Source organism: Megalops cyprinoides, chromosome 8, assembly GCF_013368585.1.
Source record: "Megalops cyprinoides isolate fMegCyp1 chromosome 8, fMegCyp1.pri, whole genome shotgun sequence".
Lineage (NCBI taxonomy): Eukaryota > Metazoa > Chordata > Actinopteri > Elopiformes > Megalopidae > Megalops > Megalops cyprinoides.
In genome coordinates, this window is record NC_050590.1 from 4,085,753 (window position 1) to 4,107,442 (window position 21,690).

The 21,690-nt window shown below is 45.9% G+C and overlaps 1 protein-coding gene across 1 annotated transcript in view; it reads left to right on the plus strand.

Moving 5' to 3' along the window:
- Positions 1-16,259, plus strand: part of LOC118782082 (disintegrin and metalloproteinase domain-containing protein 10-like) — a 72,937-nt gene extending 56,678 nt beyond the window's left edge. The window contains exons 5-16 of the mRNA XM_036535330.1: positions 3,710-3,825; positions 5,671-5,808; positions 5,910-6,002; positions 6,522-6,705; positions 10,564-10,727; positions 11,222-11,405; positions 12,132-12,282; positions 12,995-13,178; positions 14,016-14,124; positions 14,526-14,746; positions 15,320-15,446; positions 16,041-16,259. Coding sequence (XP_036391223.1) covers positions 3,710-3,825; positions 5,671-5,808; positions 5,910-6,002; positions 6,522-6,705; positions 10,564-10,727; positions 11,222-11,405; positions 12,132-12,282; positions 12,995-13,178; positions 14,016-14,124; positions 14,526-14,746; positions 15,320-15,446; positions 16,041-16,156 — 1,787 coding nt within the window. The 3' untranslated portion in view covers positions 16,157-16,259. The remainder of the gene's footprint in view (positions 1-3,709; positions 3,826-5,670; positions 5,809-5,909; positions 6,003-6,521; positions 6,706-10,563; positions 10,728-11,221; positions 11,406-12,131; positions 12,283-12,994; positions 13,179-14,015; positions 14,125-14,525; positions 14,747-15,319; positions 15,447-16,040) is intronic.
- The last annotated feature ends 5,431 nt before the right edge of the window (positions 16,260-21,690 follow it).

Below are 21,690 nucleotides of genomic sequence, written 5' to 3' on the forward strand. Positions count from 1 at the left end.
AATAGGAATAAACTCTGGATAGGAATAAACTCTGGATAGGAATAAACTCTGGATAGGAATAAACTGTGAATAGGAATAAAATGTGAATAGGAATAAACTCTGGATAGGAATAAACTCTGGATAGGAATAAACTGTGAATAGGAATAAACTCATAAGATGCAGAGATGTGTGGCCATGTGCTGGCCCTCATGGGGGAGCCGTTGAGAGGATGGGATGTGATCATTAATTAATAACGGGCTCCTAGTCCCGGCGTCTAGTGTACTGAGTGCCCCGGAGTAGTGTGGGGCCTCAGACCAGCCCATTTCTGGCCCTCTGATGCTCACACCAGGCAGTGAGTTCAGCTGTGACTGTTTTCTGTAGTGCTGGTTGTAAATGAGCTGTAGACGATTGCTGTGGTCGTTTTTGTAGCGCTCCCTGGTTTTGGGTGCGTGATCTCGGCTTGGAAAGCCATGGAAACCGCCCATGAGCAGACTGCAGCAAAATCTGTGAGCTGTCCTGGCGTGTGTCGAGTACGGAGGAGTGAACGTTAGAGCTGTTCCTGTTAAAAGAGCCTGCTTAATTTGGTGAAAAAGAGTGGTGCTTCTTTCACTCCAGTTCGTTCCTGGAAACCCTGGTGTAAATCAAATTCTATTTTTCCCATGAGCATAGTGTTGCAAGAGAGGCTTACTTTCCTGAACAAGGGCTTGAAATAAATTTTTTCCACAGACAAGGCTAGATAAATATGAAACTTATCATAAAATATTCATAAGTAATTAGTACTGTATACATTGTTGTATATTTAAGTTACCTTATGTAGATAAAGTAACATCGGAATACCTGTGATATTTCAGCCTTCCTGGACTGAAATTAGGAGCCCTGCAGGAGGTGGAACATGATGTATGTAAAAGTCTTCACTGTTTAAACAAAGAGTCTGACCTTTCAAAATTATCTGGGATTGTTACTGTCAGCGATTATCTATCAAAAAAATTGAGGCTGTGATCTTGCCTGGTGTGTAGCATTGATCATTTTGACATTGTTTTACATCACCAAGTCACCATGGGACTTTTGTCTGTTCAGATCTGTTTTTTTTATTTTTTATTAGATCTGCTGCCCACTCTATAGTCCTGTCCCAGTGTTTTAGTATCTTTCCCGGTGCAGTATAAGAATGGGGCTTTGCTTTGCAGCAGGCCTTTTACAAACTGCTCATCTGGGGCAGGAGATGAGCTCAGCAGCCTCTTCTATCTCACGCAAGCCCGGGCTTGGCCAGCCTTTTCGTCCACGCGCTGTCTTTGGGGGATTCCGCGTGGGTTTCAGAGGCTCAGGCGTAGCACTGTTGATGTAATCTCAGGGTGCCCCTTAGCCCGAGCTCCGGCAGAGCCTCCTCTCTCGCTCGGTTACCCAGTAATGGGGCTGCAGGCAAACGCACTGACTGACTGACACTGTTTGGTATTCAGCAAGATGATCAGGCTTTAAGCCACACAAATATTTAGATGTGCGTAACCTAATTGAAGTATATGCAAATAATAAAAGCTGTAGTAAAAAAAAAAAATAGGAAAAAGAAAATAATAGTAAATACAGCAATGGCCTATTTAAGTTAAGTACGTAAATATATGGAAAAACACAAAAACACTAATACATAAATGTGGTCATTTGTAAATATTCTAACAGGGTAACACTTAAATCCACTAATCTGTAAAAACAGTGTGCACAGCCAGGGTCAGATTGCTGCCTCTACCTTTGTTTCCCGTGGTCTGACCAAGCTGGGTAATGCAGGGGCACAGGGCCAGCCCTGCAGGGGGCACCAGTGAGCAAGATGAGGTTGAAAGTTTTGTGAAACCATTTGATCAGCATACACCCATAATCAAACTGCGTCGGGGTCCACACCTGGTGCAGAGGTAAAGGATCGGGTACACTGTAGACACTGTACACTCTCGGGTAGCAGTGTAGCACAGTGGTTAAGGAGCGGGACTTGTAAACAAATGGTTGCCGGTTCAATTCCCCATGGGGGCACCGCTGCTGTACCGTTGGGCAAGGTACTTAACCCACAGTTGCCCCAGCTGTAGAAATGGATAACGTTGTAAAAAAAAGTGTAACTGATGTAAGTATATCTGGGTAAGAGCGTCTGCTAAATGCCAGTAATGTAATGTAATGTAAAAACACTGACAGATGGTAATATGAGTTGGCACTGAGACTGCTGTATCTCTCGTTCCTTATGACTACCTTCAATCTCTCACCAGCATCTGCTATGCATCTGTGAACAGGGGTTTATTTTTGTTCAAAGGTGGTGTGATTACAGCACCTGAATGTCACATGACCAGTGGATTGTGATGTCACTGGCTCTCTGATATATACCCTGCTCCCCCCCAAACTTTGGGCCTATCAGAGCGGAGCTGGTAATGCAGGTGACCTCACCCTGAAATGGACACCAGGCTGGTTGCTGTGACCCTGTGTGAACCCTCCTGGCCAGTTCCTTAGGGGCCCCTCCATCAATTCAACTGCAGTTCAGTCTACACACCTTCCACACAGACAGGCCATTTTTCGCAAGGGTTCTACAAATCGTTTTGTCACTTTCCATTATAGCCTATAGTGGCTCACACACTGTCCACATACTACCTTGCTATGTGATCTCTCACTTGCAAAGCAATGAAACTGGTAAAATCTACCCTACATCCAGAAATCCATTCAGTATTCATGGGCGAACCCTCAGGCCTGCCCTACAGTAGTTGAGCTGCTTGTGTCTGGTATGGACCAGCATAACTGAATTGTCAGAGGAGAGTTACACGGTTTGGAAGCAGACTTAAGTAGGAGCCTGGTTTCTAGGACGAAGGCTTGAAAAGTGATTATGTGAGTTCTGGTCACGGTGCTGTGGGAACATGCAGCCGAGGATATTAGGCCGTTATTGCAGAGTCCAGCAGTGTGTATCCTGGGGTTGTGTGCGCTTAGCCCACTGGAGTGAATAGTTTATTTTTCATTTTCGCTTCTAATGTTTGTTGCCTCCTGTTTGCGTGTGCGTGCCAACGCCACTAATGTCTGTATGAGACGTTTCATTAGCTGCTGAATGAGCACGGCAAAGCGCTGAAACAAAATAGAAGTCATTCCATTATGTGAAAAAATAAAAACATCAGAGTGAATTGTCCTAAAACACTCGGTGGCGCACTGATTAGAAAAATCTCTCCCGAAAGGCCACAATTGAGCAAGTCGGGCGGTTTGTTTAATTTCTCTCCGTGAGAGGGCTGTCCTGCAAGCCGCTGTTTACAAGTGCCAGAAATAGTCATTATCTCGTTCAAAAAAAAAAAAAAGAATGCTGGGGTGAAAAACAAAATTTTCATTCTGTCAATTAGGGGCAGGCTGTGAGCAAGGCCTTGCAGGGGGGACCAAGGGGACCTGTGGCGCTTTGGCATCTTTGTGTGGATTAGGGAAATTAGGGCCGTTGGCTGAGTCCTGCAATTAGTGGATGGCTCTTTGCTCTGCCAGGGGAGAGGGAGGATTAAGGAATTGTCAGATCTCATTCTCAAGTGCATCACACACACAGGCTGCGCCGTCGTCTCAGGTTAGAGTCATTTGTTTGTTTTTTGTTTTTTTTTGATATTCTGGTCCTGTCACATGGCTGACTTTATTTTGCCGGATGTTATTTTCCTGTGAAGAAATTTATGGAAGGGTAAATGGAGGTGAAGTGAAGTGAAGGGACTTCCAGCTCATGCAGAATGGTGTCTTCCGTCTCTTTGCACAGATTACCCCCATAAGTACGGGTCACAGGGCGGGTGCGCTGACCACTCTGTGTTTGAGAGGATGAAGAAGTACCAGGCTTCCGCTGTGGAGGAGCCTACCCAGGTGAGTCGTGTACAGGTATCACTGTGCACAGAGAGAAAGGGGGAGAGTAATTCTCACTGCGCACTGCACATACGGAGAGAGGGAGAGTAATTCCCACTGCGCACTGCACATACAGAGAGAGGGAGAGTAATTCCCACTGCGCACTGCACATACGGAGAGAGGGAGAGTAATTCCCACTGCGCACTGCACATACGGAGAGAGGGAGAGTAATTCCCACTGCGCACTGCACATACAGAGAGAGGGAGAGTAATTCCCACTGCGCACTGCACATACAGAGAGAGGAAGAGTAATTCCCACTGCGCACTGCACATACGGAGAGAGGGAGAGTAATTCCCACTGCGCACTGCACATACAGAGAGAGGGAGAGTAATTCCCACTGCGCACTGCACATACGGAGAGAGGGAGAGTAATTCCCACTGCGCACTGCACATACGGAGAGAGGGAGAGTAATTCCCACTGCGCACTGCACATACAGAGAGAGGGAGAGTAATTCCCACTGCGCACTGCACATACAGAGAGAGGAAGAGTAATTCCCACTGCGCACTGTATGTATAAAGAGAGGGTACAGATCTCGCTGATCATTGTACATACAGTTTGTCAATCTCACTACACCCTATAGACACAGATTACATACTGTACACATAATCCTCATCCATTCCTCATCTTCTCATGTGGAAATTACAGAAAACGAGAGCAGAAACTCACTCATAATTGGGTGTTCTTTTTAACTTAAGTAAGTAGGTATAATGATGTTCTGTGGTCAATTGTCTTTAAGTTTAATTCGTTGCATTTGACACACACACACAGGGTAGATAGGTAGCAGAGGAAATGTTCCAGGACATCTTGCCACTTATTTCCAGATATATTTGTTTTTGATATATTAGAGTATTTGATCTCCTGTCATGTGCAATATCAGTGCTTTACACGTAAAGCTGGTGGAAGATGCATTAGCCTAACAGCTTGGCTGTTTGTTTTGTGTGGATTGGGTCCATTTACTATTTCTGTAATAAAGTAGCCAATTAACATCTGAGTGTCGGCGGTGTTGTGGGTGTTCGTGTGCTCTATGACTCTACACGGATTCATTCCACTTCCATTAATCATTAGTAAATATAATGCTTCTCTGTCTTTTCCAGGCAGTACTGAATATATTATGTTTGTCTAGACCTCATAGTGTAGCTGCAGTAATAAAACACTCTGGTTATAGCATATTAAATTTCACGTTGCAGGCGAGTTGAAACTGACAGACACAGTAGTGAACAAGGTTTGTAACACTGCACAAACACCTTTTCATTTGATAAAAAATTAAAATTTTATGTTTTTGTTTTTTTAGCATCCATTTTACCTGGACTATGCACGTTCAAATGTATGAAGAGTTCTGTGGTGCAGTTATCAGCACACGAATGTAAAAGATGATTTAAGAATAAATACTCTGCTGAGCGTGATTTCAAGACGGGATATGCATTTCTGGTCTCGATAGGAAGAGATGTGAGATGATGGTGTGGCCCAAATGGCTACCAGAGAAATCTTCTCCCAGCATACTCCGGGAGCCTGTTTCTGTTCGCCTTCAGTGCCATGACACCCTTGATATGATTTCTGTGTTCTAGGAACTGTCGTATTGTAGTATACTTGGCCTCTGTCAGATTGCACAAGCTAACTTGTGGTAGGGCTTGAATAGTGTTAGGCTCACACTCTCTGGTCTGGGAGTGTTGTTAGCCCGGTCTGACACTGTTGCTCGTTTAAACTGAATGGGTACACTTCTGTTCTATTGTGCTGGAAGGTGCTCTGGAGAAAAGCGTCTGCTAAATGCATGTGATGTAATGTAATGTTCACCCCCCACAGGAGACGAACCACATTGTGGAGGAGGAGCGATCCGATGGGCCTGTTCTTCTGAGGAAACGGCGAGCGGCCCAGGCCGACAAGAACACATGCCAGCTCTTCATCCAGACTGACCACCTCTTCTTCAAGTACTATGGAACCAGAGAGGCAGTGATCGCACAGGTACCAACAGTCCACAGATACCAAAACACTGACTCGACAGTGCAGTCCCATATTTTGATTGATTTTAAGGAGTTTTTTTTTCTTTTGTCGCGTAATTTCAGATCTCCAGTCATGTGAAGGCAATCGACTCAATCTATCAGAGCACAGACTTCCAGGGCATCCGGAATATCAGCTTCATGGTGAAGAGGATTCGGGTGAGTGTGTGTGTGTGTGTGTGTGTGTGTGTGTGTGTGTGTGTGTGTGTGTGTGAGTGTGCGCGCACGCGTGTGTGTCTGTGTGCACATGTGCGGGTGTGTGCATGCTTGTGTGCGTGCACACGTGCGCTGGTGTGTGTGTGTCAGAGAGAGAGAATGTAATGAACCTGGACATCTGGAGTTTGTAAATATGAAGCTGTTATGGAACCCTATGGCTGTTGACCATCCCAGAGCTGAAGAATACTATATATACACTTCATAGCCTTAGACCACAAACACATCATAAGAGAAGGATGCTAACTGGGAAATGTACTCTGTGTGTGTGTGTGTTTGTCAGTAATGCCTGGTCATTAATTTGAATGATGTGATATCTCTGTCTTAGCTGTAATCTTTTTATTTCAAAGAGGTTACATTCCTTTGCTGTCAAAAATTTTCTGCATCTCTATTCTGATCTGCACAAGGTCTTCAGTCTCTGTCTCACCTCATAACTCAGTAATTCATTCATCCGTCGCTTTTCAGATCAACACTACTGACGATGAAAAGGACAAATCCAACCCCTTCCGTTTCGCCAACATCGGGGTGGAGAAGTTTCTGGAGCTGAACTCTGAGCAGAACCATGACGACTACTGCCTGGCCTATGTCTTCACGGACCGGGACTTTGACGACGGAGTACTGGGCCTGGCCTGGGTTGGGGCCCCTGCAGGTACGCAGCACACCTGCTCACCTGTGTACAGGAGATGGAGCCTCATCCCTTTGGCTTCCCTATTTATCTGTGTATTGCTGTATTCTAGGTGTGTGTTTGCCTCAGTACTGATAAAAGCCCTGCATTCACAGTTTCTGATCTTGGCTGGCGCTCAGAGCTATCACACAGAAACACGGTGTGTTATTTATGTGTATCGCTTCATTTCTGCTACAGAGATACTCAGCCCTGGTCCAGGAGATCCACAGCGTCTGCAGGCTTTATTTGTAGTCTGGCACTTAACTGCAATGAGTCCACTTTTTTTTTTTTCCTTGATCTCACAACCCTCTGCAGGTCTGAGTTTGTGTGTGTGTGTGTGTGTGTGTGTGTGTGTGTGTGTTTGTCTGCATGCACGTGCATGTGTGTGAATGTGTGTGAATGTGTGTGTGTGTGTGTGTGTGTGTGTGTGTGTGTGTGTGTGTGTGTGTTGTATGTGTGATTTTAAGAGAGCTGCATCAGTCTGAAATGCAGGAAAGGTGCATAGTTTCTAGTATCACAGTTTCCTCATAAATAATAATAAGTCACAAACCCGTGGCTGTGGTCTCTGTTTGTCAACATCAATCAAGAAGCTGCAGCTCTCAGCAGAGAAAATCAATTAGACAACAGGCCACATTTTAAGAGGAAAAACTTGCCAAACACAAGCTGATGGGAGGATAAATTCAAAGTCTTCTCTCTGAATCAATAATGGCCTGCACTGAGCAGCAGGTGTCCACTTCTGTCCTTGTCATTCTGGGAGAGTCTGAGCAGGACTGGGTCCTGAGCCACATTATTACGTTACATTATTGTCACTTCACAGACGCTCTTATCCAGAGCGACTTACATAGATTAAAATCTTCTCTTGTTAGCCATTTATACAGCTGGATATTTACTGAGGCAGTTGTGGGTTAAGTACCTTGCCCAACAGCAGTGGCCCATCGGGGAATCAAACCTGCAACCATTTGGACGTGAGCCCCGTTTCTTACCACTATGTTACACTGCCACTAATAAAGTATGTGAAACCATGCGCAGATTAAAAATGGGGAGTAAAATGGAGTATGCTTTCTCATTTTATTAAGAACAAATTGAGGTGGGTGCTTTTCAATATTGAAACCTTCAAAAGGTCAAAAATAACAACATAGCAAAGTTTGAGCTTTTTTTCAGTGAAGTTACCCTTAAAGGTGTAAACATACTAAATGCCCTGCCACCTCCCCCCTCCCAGAGGTGCACAGCGCTGGTTGCAGAGTTTTCTCCTCAGTAAACTCTCAGAATAATGGAGTGCCTCCAGCTAGTTCCCAGTGTGGCCCAGCAGGGAAGCAGGAGCCCCAGGGGATCCCAGCCTCTGGGATGCGGAGAGCTCTGCATGCCCTGGACCCCTGTGGCTGCAGAGTTCTGGTACTTCCTCTGATCCCCTGTGCTTTTCTCCATCACCCAGGGCCTAAAAGTGTACTTGGCACCCTCGGCACCTTTGGCTCACTCCTTTTTCTCATAAAGGGGAATAACCCGTACAAAGGAGGTGTTCAGAGGCTTTTGTCTGGTGCGTGTTTCAGTGGGGTTTAGTACAGTGCAGGCAGCGCACATTCCAAAAACAAACGGCACGGAAATCAGTGCACTGTTCTGAGGTGATCTGTAGTGGGGTTGTGGAAAAGCATGCCGGCTCTGGGGTGCTCAGATCAGTGAAGTGCGTGGTGATGCTGGGTAGCCATCTGCTCCTCCTGCTCTGAGATCAGTCGATGGTTTGACGTGAGCTGCCTCTCAGATCTGGAAAAGATCAGATTTGCTCCTCGGCTGATTGAAGGCGTGACCCCGTGAGTCTTTTGTATTGATTACTTTCCTCTACGGAAGGAAGCCACTGTGTCGTGTTTGCTTTGGAAGGACTCTCTCAGGAAATTAGACTGGGCAAACAATCAAAATAAAAAAAAATTCCCTTCACAACAATTACATGTTGATGCGCAGCATCACTACAAGCGAGCTTTCCCTCAAGGGGGCTCTCCCCTTACAGATACACTCGTACACATAAGCGTTAGTTAGCGTCTGGGATGGTTTCTGCCCAGCAACAGAGGTAGGATGAGAAAGTATGTCTGTCCCCCGTGTCTCTGGGCAGCACGCCAGTTTTGACTCCTCTCTCCCAATCAGGGCCGGTTCTGCACCAGGGAGAGACAGCACAAGCAGGCACAGAGAAAGAGGAGAATAATAACAAGGTGTACAAAAGAAGGAGAACGGAGACGTAGTATGGCAAATGAAATAGCGGCAAAAGTGAAATAGTCACAAGAAATTCCCCCTCAAAGGAGCAGAGCAGTGTACGTCGCAGGATGGAGCTCTCACTGGACTGTGCCAACATGTTTGGTTTACTGCTGTGCCTCTTTGGCTGAAGCCACAGCGTAAGCCTGGAGAGTGAGAGAGAGACCCAGGCCTTGGCTCGTCAGGAATGAGCATGGAAATGTCCCACAGGACACTAGTAAATTCCCCTCAGCTCACGAACTCATGTTTGAGTCAAATAGATGCCCTGTCCTGGCTCTTGCTGGGCGCTCCCTGTAGATGTGAGCAGGTTCGAGCTCCACCATGCCAGAACTCACAACCCCAGAGGCCTGTAGGCAGCCCACCAATGAATACATGAGAGAGGAGAATCCTCTCCATCCCGCTCTAGCACAGTCTGTTCTTCATTCTTTGTTTTTTTTCATCCCATCTTTCAGTAAAGCAAATTGGTGTCATACTTACAGGTCGTAGAGCAAGCACCTCATGCAGCTCACTATGAACTAGCTCACTAGTTAGTGAGAGGGTGAGTGAGTGAGTGAGAGGGTGAGTGAGTGCGTGAGTGAGTGCATGAGTGAGTGAGTGCATGAGTGAGTGAGTGCATGAGTGAGTGAGTGCATGAGTGAGTGAGTGAGTGAGTGCGTGAGTGAGTGAGTGAGTGAGTGAGTGAGATGGTGAGTGAGCGAGTGAGAGGGTGAGTGAGAGGGTGAGTGAGAGGGTGAGTGAGTGAGTGAGTGAGAGGGTGAGAGGGTGAGTGAGTGCGTGAGTGAGTGCGTGAGTGAGTGCGTGAGTGAGTGCGTGAGTGCGTGTGTGAGTGCGTGAGCGAGTGAGCGAGTGTGCGAGTGTGCGAGTGAGTGCGTGAGTGCGCGAGTGAGCGAGCGCGTGAGCAAGTGAGTGAGTGAGTGAGTGAGTGAGCGAGTGAGCGAGTGAGTGAGTGAGTGAGTGAGTGAGTGAGTGAGTGAGTGTGTGAGTGAGTGAGTGAGTGAGTGAGTGAGTGAGTGAGTGAGTGAGTGTGTGAGTGAGTGTGTGAGTGAGTGAGTGAGTGAGTGAGTGAGTGAGTGAGTGAGTGAGTGAGTGAGTGAGTCAGTGAGTGCATGCGTGAGTGCGTGAGTGAGTGATTCAATGCAGCGATGCACAGATGGACCAGGTGAGGAAGCTGAGTGAGCATCCTGTGTCAGTGTGGCTGTGCCTCTGGTCCCTTCCGCTGTGCTTAAGCTGTTGATTGTTTCCAGCATGGCTTATCTAGCTAATGAGCAGTGTGAATTCAGGACCACTTAGCAGTGAAGGGGCTGGCAGCACCAATGTCCCCATCTGCTGTGGAACAGAGAGGGCTGTAAAAACACTTGGCACAGCACAGCAGCTAAAACATAAAGCAAGCACAACTGGGGGGTATGAAAATACAAAAATGCAAAAGCTCTTTGTTTAAGTTTGAAGTGACTTTTTAAGCTCATCCAGGTATATAGATTTGCAGTGTGGTGCACAGAACGTGATCACCATGCTGATAAAGTGCTGCTGAAGCCACCCTGCTCTGAGCTTCTCGGCAGGTTACTGTTGCAGTTTAGACTAGAGTGTCGTTTGGCTGTGTGTTCCCAGGAAGCTCTGGAGGAATCTGCGAGAAGAGCAAGCTCTACTCAGACGGCAAGAAGAAGTCCCTCAACACGGGCATCATCACGGTGCAGAACTATGCCTCCCACGTCCCACCCAAAGTCTCACACATCACCTTTGCCCACGAGGTCGGGCACAACTTTGGGTCCCCGGTGAGTGCATAGCTGCAGGACTGGGTCACAGGAGGGCGCAGGTATCTATGCTCTATGCGCAGTTGATGGCGCCCAGTGCAGTCTCCGTTGTTCATGATGCAGGTGTCATGCTGTAATTGGTTTGGTTTTCAAGAGCCATCCCATCATTTGTCATGGGCACTTCAAGGTGCCCTCAAGAGAAAGCATCAAAGCAGGCCACTCAAAAGTCATCTTTTCAAGCTGTATCTCGAGTCTGCCTTCCTCTCTATCTATCCTATATATATCCCTATTTTCTATAAAAAAGCACTCTATACTAGTTTAACACGTAACTCAGTATCTTACTGACCTCTTGTAATAGTCAATAACTACTGTTAGCATAGTGATGCACTTATTTTGAAGTCGCTCTGGGTAAGAGTGTCTGCTAAATGACGTAGTGTACTGTAAGGTCAGGTAGCATCTGATTGGCTGTGTGCGTTGCGGTTCCTTTAACCCCCGTTGCTGGCTCTTCCTCTCAGCATGACTCCGGGACGGAGTGCACCCCTGGAGAGTCAAAGAGCCAGGACCTGAAGGAAAAGGGCAACTACATCATGTACGCCAGGGCCACGTCCGGAGACAAGCCCAACAACAACAAATTCTCCATCTGCAGTGTGCGAAACATCAGCCAGGTCCTGGAGAAGAAGAGATTTAACTGCTTCGTCGGTAGGTTTATCGCCAGCGTTAGTGGGTTAACATGAGTAACCCCTATGAATTTTTTACCAAGGGATGTGAGATAGGACCGAAGAAAAACTGAACACCTGTAGATTGTGGTTCAATATATCCCCCTGAACATGTTTAAATCACATTTCCACCGAAGTGGTTATTGGAGGGAAAGTGTATTTTGTAGACGTAGTAGTGAGAGTAGTGAGAGGCAGGTGCTGAAGTGATGCAGAGTTAATAGAAATAGAACAGACTGAAGTAAGTATTTAATGATCCCCAAAGGTCCTGTTGTTTTGTCACTGTTAGCGCTAAAGTCCGAATTTTCTCCATGGCACAGTGCCCACACAAAGGTGAATGAACACACACATACCCCCACGCAGACACATACATATGTATATAAACATACACATATCGTCAAAGGTAGTGCAAGTAAATAAAGGCCGTGGACTGAGTTCATAAACCACAAGAAGCCACGTAGATATCTAGACGGACTTATCTTAATCCTACAGCAGAAATGAGATATGAAGTTCTGCGCAGCATCTAGTACCTTAAAGTACTCATCGCCTGTGTGTGAGGGCGATATTGTACACTGATGTGTTATGTATCATTTAAGTAAGATCACTGACTCTATCTCTCAATCTGTGTTTGTGTATGTGTACGTGCGCGCGTGCGTGTCTGTTTGTGTGTGTGCGCGCGTGCGTGCATGTGTGTGTGCTTCTGCATACACAGAGTCTGGCCAGCCCATCTGCGGGAACGGACTGGTGGAGGCAGGTGAGGAGTGTGACTGTGGCTACAGTGACCAGTGCAAGGATGAGTGCTGCTACGATGCCAACCAGCCAGACGGCACCAAGTGCAAGCTGAAGCCCAACAAACTCTGCAGGCAAGTGGCTGATCAAGCGCCGCCATGCCGTGTGTTTTTCGAGCATCCAGATTGTCAGTCATTCATATGCATTACAGTGTGTGTGTGTGTGTGAGATGGTGAGTACATGGGTGTTACAGGATGTATGTGTGTGTATGTGTGTAATAGAGTGCATGTGTGTGTATTACAGTCTGTGTGTTATAGTGTGCATGTGTGTAGGGTAGTAGGGCACTGTATGTATGTGTGTTACAGCGTATATGTGTGTGACATGAAGAGTATATGTGTGTGTATGTGTGTGTATGTGTGTGCGTGTGTGTGTGTGTGTGTGTGTGCGTGTGTGTGTGTGTGAGTGTGTGTGTATGTGCGTGTGTGTGTGTGTGCTTGTGTGTCTGTGTGTGTGTGTGTGCACTTGTGTTTGCATGTGTGTGCGTGTGCGTGTGTGTGTGCGTGTGTGTGCGTGTGTGTGCGTGTGTGTGTGTAGTGTGTGTGATTGTGTGTATGTGTGTGTGTGTGTGTGTGTGTGTGTAGTGTGTGTGATTGTGTGTGTGTGTGTGTGTGTGTGTGTGTGCGTGTGTGTGTGTAGTGTGTGTGATTGTGTGTATGTGTGTGTGTGTGTGTGTGTGCGTGTGTGTGTGTAGTGTGTGTGATTGTGTGTATGTGTGTGTGTGTGTGTGTGTGTGTGTTACAGTTCCCACGTGTGTGATGTGTTCTCTGCTCTCTCCCTCCTCCCCAGCCCCAGTCAGGGTCCCTGCTGCACTGCGACGTGTGGGTACAAGACCAGCAATGAGAGGTGCCGGGACGAGTCCGAGTGCGCCCATCAGGGCATGTGCAATGGGGCCACCGCCCAGTGCCCCACGTCCGAACCTAAGGCCAACTTCACCGCCTGCCACGGGGAGACACAAGTGTGCGTCAACGGGGTGTGTTAGCCTGCGCGCGCGGCGCTCTGCGTCCGGCGTCCCGCGTGTGCTTTGAGTGTTGCATCTGTGTGTTTGTACGTGTCCACCTCCACGTGTGCTCCGTGTGTCCTGTCCCTCCCCTTTGTACTTTTTGGCTCCGTGCGCAGGGGACTTCTGCATCACGATCTAGAGGGCGGAGACGGCTGACAGCCACGTAGCTGACCGTGCAGACCGTGTGACCGTGTGACTTGTTTGTGTCTGTGTGCACGTGTGTGGGTGTGTATGAGCAGATGGTGAGGTGAGTGAGGCAGAGTGTGCGTGTGTGTGTGTGTTTGCGTGTGTGTGTGTGTGTGTGTGGGCAGATGGCAAAGACACCAAAGTGTTTGGTGCTGAGAGCCCAGCTCCCTGTGTGTGGGCGCAGAGTGAGGAATGTGATGTAAATGCTATGCAGCTCAATCTCCTATTTCCCTATTCAGTTCAGTTCAGTCAGCTTTATTGGCGTTACATATACATTTGTCTGTTGCATAAACAGAACTACCATTCTTAGTAGAACACATGAAAATACATGCATGCATGAATGGTGAGGAGTAATATAATGAATATATAAGTGCTGAGTGATCCTCCTCACTTAAAGGATATATTTTTCCTCATTTTTTCATTTCTTTTCTTCTCTCTCTTTCTCTCTCTCCCTCCTTCTCTCTCTCTCCCCCCCCTCTCTCTCTCTCTCTCTCTCTCTCTCCCTCTCTCTCTCTCCCTCTCCTCTCTCTCTCTCTTCCTCTCTCTCTCTCCCTCTCTCTCTCTCTCTCTCTCTCTCTACCTCTTTCTCCTCTCTCTCTCTCTCTGTTACCCTGTGGATAGGGCTGCTCTGGCTCCATCTGTGAGAAGTACGGGCTAGAGGTGTGCACCTGTGGCAGTGAGGACGGCAAAGACGAGACGGAGCTGTGCCACGTGTGTTGCATGGAGAGGAGTGAGTACCTGCATGCCCCTGCTTTCCCTCTCATCTGGGACCCTGTCTGATGTAGTGGTCTGCTCAGTCTAGACTGGGACAGAGAGGTGGACTGTGTGGTTAACCTCTGACCCTGGCTCAGTCTAGTCCAGGATAGAGAGGAGGACTGTGTGTTTAACCTCTGACCCTGGCTCAGTCTAGACCAGGACAGAGAGGAGGACTGCGTGTTTAGCCTCTGACCCTGGCTCAGTCTAGTCCAGGACAGAGAGGAGGACTGTGTGTTTAACCTCTGACCCTGGCTCAGTCTAGTCCAGGACAGAGAGGTGGACTGCGTGTTTAGCCTCTGACCCTGGCTCAGTCTAGTCCAGGACAGAGAGGAGGACTGTGTGTTTAACCTGTTTGCTGAATCTCCTGCTCTGCAGTGAAGCCCAACACCTGCAGTAGCACTGGCTCAGAGAAGTGGGCCCTCTTCTTCAACAAGAAGATCATCACACTGCAGCCCGGCTCGCCCTGCAACGACTTCAAGGGCTACTGCGACGTGTTCATGAAGTGCCGCCTAGTGGACGCCGACGGGCCGCTGGCCCGGCTCAAGAAAGCCATCTTCAACCCAGAGCTCTACGAGAACATTGCCGAGTGGATAGTGGCAAGTGTCTCCGGGCCAGAGCTGGTGGCACAGCACCAGATCCAGACCCACAGAATACACACCTATAGCACCCATGCCTGTAGTGTGTGAGGTTTAGGCCCAAGGACACTGTCCATTGCTGAAAAGTTGATTTAACACCAAGTTTATCTCAATGACAATGAGCTGAAAAGGCTAGCTGCTAGGAGTTTTATTTGTGAACATTTCCATTCTTACAGTCTCAGGTGGAAAGGGCAGGGCTTATTGAGTATCATTTTATACCTAAACAAATTGTCACATTTAACTGAGAGTGCCACGTGTCATAGAGCTTTGTAGCCATCTTTGTAAGCTGGGTTCTCACTGTGTTTATCTGTGTGTGTCCTGTCTGCATGTGTGCTGGGTGTGAATGTCTGTCTTTGTGTGTGTTTCCTTGTGTGTGTGCACTTGCACCTGTATGCGCGCGCGCGCGTGTGTGTGTGTGTGTGTGTGTGTGTGTGTGTGTGTGTGCGCGCGTGTGTGTATGTGCGCGCTTGCATGCATGTATGTGTATGTGTGCGCGTGTGTGTGTGTGTGTGTGTGTGTGTGTGTGTGTTATAGGCTCACTGGTGGGCAGTGCTCTTGATGGGCATCGCTCTCATCATGCTGATGGCTGGCTTCATTAAGATCTGCAGTGTCCACACCCCCAGCAGCAACCCCAAGCTGCCCCCACCCAAACCCCTGCCAGGTGAGCTACTGCCTGACACTGACAGCTCCTCTCTCCTCTGCCACTCAGATTAGGGAGAGAGACAGACACGGACAGATTTAGACAAATGTCTCTCTCCGTAAGAGCTAGTCGGACAGGTCACCCTCACATGTCAGTAAAAATGCAAGGGCTGACCAGTGGCTGAGGTGTGGCCTCTGAATGTAACTCATGTGATTAGAAGAGTAGGGGACAAAATGGGACAGCAGGCCACAGTGTGGCATAGTGGTAGGTAGCAGGGCTCATAACCAAAGGGTTGTTTGATTCCCTGCTGGGGCACTGCTGTTATACCCTTGGACAAGGTACATAATCCAGAATTGCCACAGTAAAAATCCAGCTGCATAAATAGATAAAATTGTAACTTATGTAAGTCTGTCTGAATAAGAGCATCTGCTAAATGAAACAAAATGTAATGTAACATGATGCATTCAGAAGCCTGAATCACAGCTTGGTTCGGGTCTAGACAGGTACAGAGAGGAAGACCACGTGATTAACCCCTGGTGTCTGGTGTGGCCGTGGGTCAGTGATACGCCGCGAGCGGCTCCCGTTCTGACGTCTCGTTTGGGTCTCTTGTCGCAGGCACACTGAAGAGAAGGAGACCCCAGCACGCCAGCGCCCCTCCTCAGCCGCAACGTCACCACCACCACCACCGCCAGCCCAGAGACAACTACCAGATGGGCCAGCTCAGACACTGAGCCCGGCCGCTCTTTGCCTTGGTTCTTCCTAGTGCCTACAGTGGGAAAAACTTCACTCCAAAGAATTACCCGCACCATTGCCCCCCCCCCCCCCCTCCCAGCCTCCCACCACCAAACCATGAACAGAAGCATGATGAGCGAGCAAGCTGATCTTAACGGAGAAGATTGCCATAAATATAAAAATTTTACTTTCGTTACTTTCAAAGACTCAAAGAATCAAACTTACAGACATCACTGCTCCTTGAGCTGGCCAAGCTGATTTCCTGTAGCTTTTCTTTCCATGGAACAAAAATGTAGTCTTAACTTTTACGCCCCCTCCAAACTTTTAATTTATGGATTGGCAAGGATTCTGGGATGTGAAAGCATAGTATAGCTCTCTCCCACCTTTTTGCCGTTTTCTGCTGTGTCTTTCTGTCTCTCTTCCACTCATCACAGAAGTGACACCCTTCTGCGCCGAAGAACATGGTTGCAGTTTTGAGCAGAACACAGGAGCATGTTTTTGTCACCAAATCAAGGCTAGGAAGCAAGACGACCTCAAAGCAGAAGAGACTGGATTGCCAACATTAAGCAACATTCTCAGAAACGAAAACAGACACAAAAAAAAAAACAAAACAAAACAAAAAAAAAAACTGCAGGCTTTTATTCTGAATTCACGCACGGTCTTCTGCGTGTAGCTGTACAGGTATCACAAAAAAGATTATATATATATATATATATTTTTTTTTTTCCTTTTCTTGTCTTTTCATTGTGTCATAAGAGAAACCTCTTCCTGCTGTTTGACCAGGATGATTAGCTGATTGATTTGAAAACTCTCAGGATTAAAAAAAAAAACGAAACATGTAAGAATGGAGGGCAGAACAGAAGGCAGCCAAGAAAGCATCACCTCCAGCCCTAAGTCCTCATTATGTCACAGGACCTAGTTGGGCTGATGTCTCTGTGTCATTACTTCCATAGGGCAGCTGCTAGGATGTAAATTGCATAGGATATGAAAATATAAGTATAAAAGAATAAAATTAAGAAATAAGTCTTAAAGATGCAGGGATGGCAGGGGCGGGATTCTAGACAAATGATGCACACAGTAGCTTCCAGCTGATGCTTATTTAAGGGTTTAAAATTACCCCTGCAACTTTTCTTGAAATATTAGATGCACTAGACAATTTTAAAGTAGCTGCTGGAAGGCCACACATTAAAGTGCTTGTTTGCTGAGAGAGTCTTGGCTTTCATCATGCTGTATTTCTTTTTTTTTTTTTTTTTTTTGAACCTCAGCTTTTTCCTCACAAGTTGTATTTATGTCAGTCATTGAACAACCACTAGATACTGCAGATAATACTGTCTGATTGGGATTACCCACTCTGACAAATGTGACATAGAGGAATCGTTTAAAAAAAGGAAACATTTCTCATCGTGCCCAGCAGGGGGTGCTCCAGTGTTTAAGCCTCACAGTTAAAGGTAATTCAGAATGCAGTCAAACACAGAAACGTGTGGTGATTGGGAACATGGGGCCAAGGGGTGGAGAGGGGCAGGGGTTTGAACATAAGAAGAAGAAAACTGTCAGAGAAGCTACTGTGTCAATCTTAACTGTCAAAGTTTCACCAAGCGCAACCACATTCCTCCAAAAAGAAACGCTCCCCTCGAGTACCAGGTGAATCCCGCAGTTACTGTGAGCATAGCGCGGATGAACACCATTTTGAAGTAGCACCTGGAGTTTTAAGCTGGTTTTAAGCTGTATATCTAAGGATCTGTAATAAATTTCAACGTTGTTATCAGTAAATAACAGTGTGACAAATGCAAAGAAGAACAGTTTTCAAGGTCTGACATTCACCATAGTGCTGTATGACCTATATGAGGCGGAATAGCTCACCACTCAAAACCCGCATTCTCTTTTTGTTCAGAGTCATTCCAGCCCTCCTTTCTCTGTCCCTGTGACTGTGTAGTTTTGTGTCACGTATCCCTTCCTGAAACCCAGATTTACGTAGAACATTCTCAGCTAAAATAAATTTAATGCTTTTAAGATGCTAACAATGCTGATAATGTGCCTGGTTAAATGGAGGATGAAGCCCCCGCTCTCCACCCCAACCTTGCCTCACCCCCCCCCCCCCCCCCCCCCCCCCCCCGCCCTCCCCCCAACCCCAATTTTGTGTTTGGTTAAGACTGAAGCAGTACTGACTGTCCTGAAACAGAGAAGGCAGAGGAATCCAGGGCAAACCCATTCATTCTAAGGGGTGATCAGCAGAGTCAGTGACAGTTTTTCCAGTGTTGATGATGACGGCTCACGATAGTAGAGGGAACCGGATTGCAAAAAATAGAATGAAAAAGTTGGTTTGTTCTCCCGCCTTGTCACCGTGTTTTATTAAGGCCCTGCTGAGCTCCCGGAAATGACTAGTGTTTGCAGTGTGAACAACGGCAAGAGGAGACCTAGCGTTTCTGTTTTTTTTTTTTTTCCTCTTTAAATTATGAAAGGTCCATTTTTATATTCTGTGACATAATATGTCAGGATTGGAGGAGTGGTCTCCTGTATAACTCCCTGGGGAGTTCCCTCCCATGAGGACACACACACATACAGGTGGAGCCACAAGGAAGCCATGCTGCTCATCATGCCTATGCTAACACCCGGACCATCTCCTTGTAAACTTGTACAGTTCATGGGGAAAAAAAAATTCACGTTACTTTCAAAGATAAAACAGGCATTTTTATACATGTATAAAAATCCAATTTTTATATATGAATTCCACAGAGAATTGTTCAAAGCTATGTTCAGTTAGGTGACAAAAAATGTGACAAATCTTGGTTCTAAAATATATATTTTTTGGTATTGTGATGGTTGGAATGGGGTTTGTGGTGGATAATACCTTTTTCCTTATCTTTGTCATTAGTATATCTCATTTGAGAGTGATACTTATTTTTTTCCTCATTCTAGTCTTTGTTATCCTGTGGTATGGTCTGGGTCAATGTGGAGAGAAAAATGCCTCTGGAATTTCTTTTTCTTTTTCTGATGTCTAAGTAAAATTATTTGAAAGATATGTGCACTGAAATGTCCGGTTTGAAATGTGGTAGGTGATTTAAGCGGAGATCACAAGGTGAAAAAAAGTCTGATACTACTGTCTGATTTTAATGTCCGCTGTGTTTTATACAGTATCTGCAATTTTTTTGTTTTTGTTTTGTTTTGTTTTCTGTATTTTGTTCACTTTGAAAATTTTTACTAAAAATTGCAAAAAGTATTGTGCAAAGATATGTAATTTTTTTTGAAGTACTTGAAATGCATTAATAAAAATAGAATTGATCAATACTGTGGACAGGTTTTATTCTGAAATGCCTTGCATGTTTTTTTTTTCTTTTATTTATAATCAATTGAATATTTTTCAGAATATAGCATAGCTCAGGGCCTCTAGCTGTACAGCAGATACAGAATTTTGTTAGGGCAATTACACAAATCCTTTGTGTTTGTATACACATACTGTATGTACATACATACATATACTGCATATTGTACATACACATAAGTATAAATACGTATGCACAAAGATATTTGTAGTTGTGTGTGTTCATTCTGTACACACACACACACACACACACACATATATATATATATATATATATATATATATATTATATGAAACCCATATCTCTACAGGTTGTGGCTCTTTTGGAGGCCTCATACTGCAAATACCACAGTGACTGTGAAACCTGAAGACAGTTACATTTGAACCATCTAACCTCAGTTATGCAGAATGTAGATTCAGTCTTATGTCTTTCTTCCTTCAGCTTCTCCCCCTCCATTTCCTGCAACATTATACCTTTGTGGATTCTCCCATTTCTCATATTACACTTCTTACCAATGATCTCTTCATATTGACTCAATATCCACTTATACGCATTGCTCACTTGGATTGGAATCAGACTCGAACTATTCATAACATTAATCAAGAAAACATAACATGACATTTCACATCTAATATTCACACCTGTAAGTCTCCAACTCAAAGAAAACATGTTCATACTTATTCACAATGCACCACAGTCTACTGTAGTGAGGCTCTGTAGCATCTGGTCAAAGTGGAGCTGGAGCAGAAGATTCAGGTATGTTGGTGGTCCATGTTGCATTTGTGTGTGCCTGTCACAAGAACCACTTCTTGGAGTCCACAGCCTGGGCAATTCAACATATCCTCAGTTGACTTAAAAAGGCAGGTCATGTGCCTGTATTTCAGGATACATGGCTGAACACCTACAACTTGATAGATTTTCACTGTCCTCTCCTCCATTCTCTATACCTAGGATATAACCTCTTTGTCAGTGATATAAAGCAACTTCAGTGGTGACCCAGAACCAATCAACTCCTGAAACAGGCACTCAGTATCAGGAATGGCCCTGCTGTCCTTTTTTGTCCCACCAATTCCATACAATGCACTGTTCATTTGGCTTGCCTAAAAAATGTTCCATGTTATTTCATGGAAGCCCCTCTTGTGGGGTACAGTGGATAGCATGTAGAAATCCTCTCTGCTTGTGCTAGGTGGTACTGCCATCCCTGAAAAAGTTAAAGTAATTCACCTCTGGATATTTATCATACCACATCACAGGCTCTAGATGAGTCCAGACAGGTAGTGGGTAATGGCCTCTGATTGGTGAAATGGGCAAGAAAGATTCAGGGGACCGTTCTGTCTGAGAACAGAATACTGCAATATGAGGTCTTGCCTGTTTCTGCAATCCACTAAATTGCACTGACCGAATTTCATTTGCATGTTTACAGGAGTAATGCTCTCTGAAATTAACATGGAGTAATCATTCACCGGCTCTCGAGTTTTCCCTCAGATTCCTGAATATAGCTTACTGCCACCCGGTGTTAAAGATGTGCCACTGGAATGTGAAAAGCCCGTCTAGAAACTGAGTGACAAGCTCATCACTGTATTCACCACTTCTTTTCTCAATGAAAAGTGATTGTGGAGCTGCTTCTCTCTGACTCTGTACCGTTTTCTTGGTTAATCTTTGCCAATCCCCCATGTTGTTTCTTTGTTCATGGGAAATTTGACCGCTGCATACAGTACGGTGAAAACTGTCTCCATGTGCACATGACTTACAGTTCACATTGACTGTCGCATCCGGCAACTACAAAAGTAGGTTTGTTTGCCCTATATGGAACATTTCCATGCCTTTTTGCACAGGCATATTTCTTTGTCAGCTTCTGTGGGTCCTATAACCTGGAGGGGTCTCTGCCTACAGAAAAAGCCTTAAGATACCAGTAGCTCATGTTATGCAGGCAGCTAAGCAGAGTATCAGGGAGCAGCCTTCTCTCTTCTCTGTTTTTTTTACCTGTCTGACTGGCAGTATTTTTTGCCAGTGACAAGCCAACGTCTAGAGTCACCATCGGGAAGAACTGTTTCACGCTCTCCTTCTTCTTTTGTGGAGCAGTTTTTTTTTCAAATGGACTATTAAGAATTCCCAACCTGCTTAGAGAATCTGACAGTGCTATCATGGTGGTGGAACATCCACCCAGGACACTCCTTCAGCTGCGAGAGCTTTTCTTCCTGGCAACGCATTTG